Below are 6,435 nucleotides of genomic sequence, written 5' to 3' on the forward strand. Positions count from 1 at the left end.
AAGCTATACAGTTACAATAGCTTATATCTGACAGCCAATAAGCACCATTTTGGTCTCATTAGACCAAAGAACTTTCTTCTACTTGACCATGGAATCTCCCACATGCCTTTTGGTGAACTCCGCTCAAGATTTAATGAGTTTTCTTCAACAGTGGCTTTCTCTTTGCCGCTCTCCCATAAAGCTGGTAAAGAACCTGGGCAATAGTTGTTGTATGCAGAGTCTCTCTCTCATCTCAGCTGCTGAAGCATGTAACTCCTTCAGAGTAGTCATAGGTGTCTTGTGACCTCTCTCACTAGTCTCCTTCTTGCACAGTCACTCAGTTTGTGAGCACGACCTGATCTAGGCCGATTTAGACATGATTCCTTCCATTTCTTGATGATGAATTTAACTGAACTCTGGGGGATGTTCAGTGCCTTGGAAATGTTTTTGTATCCATCCTGACTTATACTATTCAAGAACCTTTTCTCTGAGTTGCTCAGTGTTCTTTTTGTCTTCATGGTGTAATGGTAACCAGGAATACTGATCAACCAGTAACTGGACCTTCCAGGCACAGGTGTCTTTATAGACACATTTCACAGATTGTGAGACTATTAACACCTATTGGCTGGACCTCTGTTGAATTAGGTCAGTCATTTTAAAAGGAATGAATATTTATGCAATCACTTATTTCACATTACATATCTTTGTTTAATTGATATTACTTTGTAGAAACCTGTTTTCACTTTGACATTAAAGAGATTTTTTGTAATTTTTTTGTATCCAAAAAGCCAAATTATATTGATCATGATTGATTTATAAATTCAATAAAAGGGTAAAACAGCATAACACTTTTAAGTTGTCAGTTAAGGATGTGTTTACTTAAACCATGAAGGGGTGTAGTCACTGAGGTTTAATAATTTTGTACATACTTTGTTGGGGACAGACTATGACCAGATGGGAGAATTGTAACATCAATGTTTATTTTATTCATATAGCATCTTTATATTCATGTCATAATACATGTTATGTAATTCTCATATTTATCTGTATATATTTGTCCATATATACACATATAGTTGTTTCTGTGTTTGTACTGTAGAGAATGCCTGCAGAAAAGGTTGGTCTTCCGGCATGGGAAGACAGCTCATCATTTCTCCTGCCACATGGTTGGATGACTTTCGTTTTGATATTTGCCTGTTCTGGGCTTTCTGTGATTCCCTTCAACTTCCTTCAAGCTATATTGAGATACAATTAGGGATGGGTAAGAGTCAGATTGAAACAGACGACAGTTCTCCTGCTGAGATTTTGCTGCCTGTGATTAAACTGATGCCAGACAAAAGTCTAGATATTGGAGCGTAAGTTGAGCAGAAACATACTGCAAGATGCCTTTCCTGATTTAGTGCTCTGCCCTAAACGTCACTACATTGAACATTACCCTGAGCTCATACACTGCTATGGGCCTCTTGCCCATTTATGGATGATGGGATCTGAGGGTAAGTACTACTTTTTCAAGTGTGTTGTACATGACACACAGAACTTTAAAAATGTGTGGCATTCTATCTCAGCACTCTGTCATTTAAACCTTATCTACAGGCATCTGATGTCTCATCTGTGTTGGTTCAGTGCTTTGTGATGTCGCAGAGGCATACACAGAACTAGTAGCATACTGTAGATGCATAAAAACAATTCCCTTCTCACCCCTATGGGCAGTGTGCATCTTCCTCAACCTTGGATCCTCTACCAGAGACCTGGGAGTTTAAGGGCTGTGTGCAGTATCTTAGCTGTACTTAGCACTGCACTCTTCTGAACTGTAATACCCAAATATACATCCATATATTATTATGTATTGTAGACTTGACCTGCTAAGAAGCCTCTTTTAGCAGGGATACAACTGCAAGCTTCTACAAGATTTATAAACACAGTCACAATAACTGTATAAACCTATTTTTGTGTATAAAAGTGCACCAGTTTTAGGAGATAGCTACTCTCCAGAAATTCATGCTGTGTGTATGTTGCCACAGATGTTACCATGAAACTCACTCTGAGTGACCAAAAGCTCGTGGGGTTTATCACAAAATCTTAAAAAAAGTACATCAATTTCTCTCTTTCCAGATGTGATTAGATTTTGGTGGTCAAAGATCACACTGACCTCATGTCTGTTTCATTCCTGTCAATTTGATTGGTTGGTAGAGGCATCCCAGTGCAAAGTGGGAATTCTGTTTGTTTGTTTTTTTAACTTGTGTTTTGCATGTTCCCCAACAGAGGTGAAATACAAAGTCACTTGAAGACCAAACTTTAACACCAATAAAATATCACATAGTCAGATATGAGTTTGCAGTGACCAAAAGAAATCTTCCACATTGGGCATCAGTTCCATCTTTACTATTCAGTGTAAGGATCCCCATACATGTAATACACATTTGTTTGCTACTTTGTTCATGAAACTGACGGCTCAGTATTGGGGAAATACAAATATTTTGTTTGGATTACAGTAAAATTCAGAGCAGACTGCAGTGGCATGTCACGTGACCATGTGCAGACATGAGACTTGCACATAATCAGGTCCACACAAAGAATAATGTGTAGCATCCACACAGTAAGTGTGTTCACATGCACTTAAGGTTACTGACAAAACCCAGGTTTTGGTAGAAATTAGACAACTCCTAAGTAATCTGATGGACCCAGCCGATCTTTAGTGATGTTGCACCTGCAAATCAGGACATCAGCTGGCCCACTGGTCATGAAATTAATAATGGCAAATAGAAGATAAAACACATTCATCCAACAAGCTGCTGCTGGTGCTACTGCTCCCCATGTTGATGATTGTCTGTTTAGGCCAGTAACAACTTCCTCTGTTTCTACAGTCACATGCGCCCAAGCGACCTTGGAGCTTGCCTTTTGCACATGCGCTCCCCTAGAAAGCTGATCAGAAGTCTGGTTATGTGTATGCATGGCAGAGAAATCAGCTTTCTCTGAGAGAAATCTACCTGGGAAAATGGGGATTCCTTAATCCCCTACCGTGATTACAGAAACCAGGTATTTACATGACAGCTAAGAAATCAGCTTACTCAAAAAAAGTCAACTGTAAGCTGGTTATTTAAGTGCATGTAAACGCAGTCAATATAGAGTGAATCTAGAGTGCTGCCTTGCAATCAGGGGTAATCTGGGAGTCATTTTACTACAGCTCTCTCTGCATATCTGGAGTGTTGTATTACACTGATGTGCACTTACCTGCTACTAGTGTGTGGGTTTACACAGCAAATAATGGGCAACTAAGTTTTGATGTGTTTTGGACTTAAGATGGAAGGTGAAATGTCACAGATAAAAGGTGAGAGGTCAGTTTTCAGAGGAGTCTGTCTCCTCCGTGGAGCCATCACTTTCCACCTCCATCTTCCTCCTGTGGTGGATGTTTCTCCTTGGGGAGGCCTTCCTCTGCACCTCCTTCAGCCCCCCCACTGCACTGCCACTGCTGTTGCTGCCAGGGCTCACTGAGATCTGTGAGATTCTACAGAGCAGAGACAAGAAAAGAGATGTAAAGGGAAGAAAAGAAGACAAGGAGGGAAAATGCATGAAGGTCCCTGTTATCTCACAGCTTGTCCAGCTCCTGGTCCATCTCTAGGTCGATAAGTAACTCAGCCCTGCTGGGCAATGCTCCTGCAAAAACAAGACGAAAGACATGATTCAAGTTTTTAAAGAAGTATTAATGACTATAGAGCAAAAGACCAAAACAGAGCTAAAAGACACTGGTACTAAAATTCATCAAGTGGAAACAAACATGACTCCAGCAGGTGTCTGCTGGATGCATAAACAAGGATGTTGAATGGTGTGTTTTCAGCTTGTTGTGATACCCCCAAGTCTGCAAATCTATGCAGTTGTTCTGACTTCAGCTATAGCAGCTGGAGATGCTTGTGAGAGAATAACAGTGGAGTGTGTAGCTGGTTAGCCACATGTTGTGCCCCTCTTGCTAGCAGCGTATTGCTATGTCCCTTTGGAATCGGCTCTTTCCGCAGTCATTAGTATAGTTGCCATGCTAATGCACGTTCATGAATTGTGAGTGACTTGGTTAGGAGATCTAACTGAAACAACTTGTGGTTTTATGTACATGATGACAAAAATGCAAACATTCTTTTGCTAGAATCGCAAACTATACCTTTAATTCTGGGTTAAAAAATTGTAATCCTGTAATGGACCTGTAGGGTTTTATCAATTTGGTATCTCCTATATCATGAGAATAAAGCAGATAGGACGCGGTACACATTGCGCTCGCTGCAGGAGGAGGGCGCAGCATAGGGGAGGAGGGCACAGATGCACAAATCCTGCATGTTGGGCGCCAGTTGCTAGCAACCAAAAAGCTTTCCAGGAGGTGGTTAGCACATATTAAATAATTTTTTCAGTGGCGGACTGGGATGCATGATGCATCTGTCTACATTTAAACAAAAAGCTCTGGCTTTAGTTGTATTGATGATGAGGAGGAGACAGGTTGCAGCAAAGAAGAAGATGGCGTGAGTCTGCCAAAATCAGCTTCTCCTCCATTCTCTTTGTGGTCTGTCAGGTTGTCTGCAATTGGACGCATCATGGTGTCTTGACAGAGTGCTGTGCCCAAGTTAAACTATTCTTTAACTTCAGTGCAGTTAGCAGGGATGGCAGGTGCACACTTGCGCTACACAACTGAGCCAATGACATACAGAATGCAGGCTTTTAATAATCATTCTATTTTCTATGGGGAATCATGCAGCTGGTGGTGGTAGGTTGTCTTTGTGTGTACAGATACAGTAATATGGGCAATTCCAAATCATTACAAGTTGCAACACAGCTGCTGAGGCCAGAAGACAGCTGAGCCAGCTGTGCCACATCAGAAATGGAGGCTGCTTTAGGTGACAGTTCAAAGGAAAGCACGGCTCATTTCTCTAAAAACATTTTTTCCCCTTCCCTCATCTCTTTCCTTGCGTCTTTAGTGGGGGGACTGGGGCGCAAGGAGGAGACTCAAGTGAGGGGAACATGGATGGAAACATGGAGTTAAATACTTTGGTATAACACTGACATTTTGTATATATTAGCCGTAGCAGCAGGAAGAGGACGAGGTTAAAGTGTAATGTTAAACCTACCAACGGTTTGGTGGATGATCTCATGTTTAGCGAGGCTCATTAGGAAGCTGTAGTAACAGACTCTGTCAGTCTGTTCCAGTACTTCCTTCATACACGACCTGGAAGGATGACTACACACAAACACAAGGAAAAGTCAGCTAATGGTAACAACCACAACAACATTTGTGGAATAACACCTCAACAAGGGGGTGGTGGAATCGATGTTTTAGTGCACATGTGTCAAACTCAAGGCCCGCGGGCCACATCCGGCCCGGCGTACAATTACATCCAGCCCGCAAGATCATTTTATATATCTTTTTTTTTAATGGCCCGGCGATATAAAGCGCCGATAACACACAAACTACAAATCCCATAATGCAGCACAACAGCTGCCTTACCGAACGATAGGCTACCTGCGATCATTCCCGTGTCAATTACTTCAGATCAATCAAGCGTCTGTTGATGTATACAACCCTAATTTCAAGTCAAAGCTAGCCCCTAACAATGGCCAAGAGAAAAGCTGATTATGAAAACAGAGCCTTTCAAAACCGGTGGGAGGCTGAGTATATGTTTACTGACATTCCCGGTAAACTTGTGTGTCTTATTTGTGGAGCTAATGTGGCTTTAATTAAGGAATATAACGTAAGATGGCACTATGAGAAAAAAACATCAGGACAAGCTGAAAAACGTGAATGCAGAGCAGAAGCTACAGAAAGTAGAAACACGTGCCAAATGTCAACATGCGAGTCGGCAGTGTGACTATTCGCTGTGGCGACCCCTAAACGGGAAAAGCCGAAAGTGACTTTCAGGAGATAGCCAAATCAGCCCGGCCATTTACCGAGGGAGAGTTTCTGAAGAGCTGCATGATGAAAGTGTGCGACGTCTTGTGTCCAGACAAAAAGCAGGTGTTTGCAAATGTAAGCCTTAGCAGAAATATGGTTACTGATTTTAAGTTCAAGTTTATTTATTTTGGAATAATATTGTATCCTGTCAGGTTTGCCCGGCTGCACCTGCCTCTCTCCCTTCTCTCCCTCTATTTTAGCTCCTTTACCCCTGATTTCTATTTCTGACACACCTGCTTCACGTCCAGCTGCACCTGATTAGTTTCTTCCTATTTATAACGTGCACATTGTCTACTTCCCTGCCAGTTCTTTCTAGACTCTAGCCCTATTCTATGCCTACCTATTATTTGTCATATATATATATCTCACGCTGTTCTTCCCAGGTCCGTTCCTGCCTTGTGCCCCGTGTATTGTCTTCCCAGCTGCTATCGCTCCTTCGGACCACGGACCTCCACTACTCCACATCACTCCACCACGCAGGTCCATGCACAGTCTTCCGTTAACCGTTACTCTGACTTTGTCCCCTCAGC

At 42.1% G+C, this 6,435-nt stretch overlaps 1 protein-coding gene across 1 annotated transcript in view; it reads right to left on the reverse strand.

Annotated features, from left to right (window-relative positions):
- Positions 1–972: 972 nt before the first annotated feature.
- Positions 973–6,435, reverse strand: part of cstpp1 (centriolar satellite-associated tubulin polyglutamylase complex regulator 1) — a 22,151-nt gene continuing 16,688 nt past the window's right edge. The window contains exons 7-9 of the mRNA XM_020585707.1: positions 5,085–5,194; positions 3,570–3,633; positions 973–3,484 (exon numbers count right to left, since the gene is read on the reverse strand). Coding sequence (XP_020441363.1) covers positions 3,316–3,484; positions 3,570–3,633; positions 5,085–5,194 — 343 coding nt within the window. The 3' untranslated portion in view covers positions 973–3,315. The remainder of the gene's footprint in view (positions 3,485–3,569; positions 3,634–5,084; positions 5,195–6,435) is intronic.

Source organism: Monopterus albus, unplaced genomic scaffold, assembly GCF_001952655.1.
Source record: "Monopterus albus unplaced genomic scaffold, M_albus_1.0 scaffold373.1, whole genome shotgun sequence".
In the NCBI taxonomy this organism is placed as follows: Eukaryota; Metazoa; Chordata; class Actinopteri; order Synbranchiformes; family Synbranchidae; genus Monopterus; species Monopterus albus.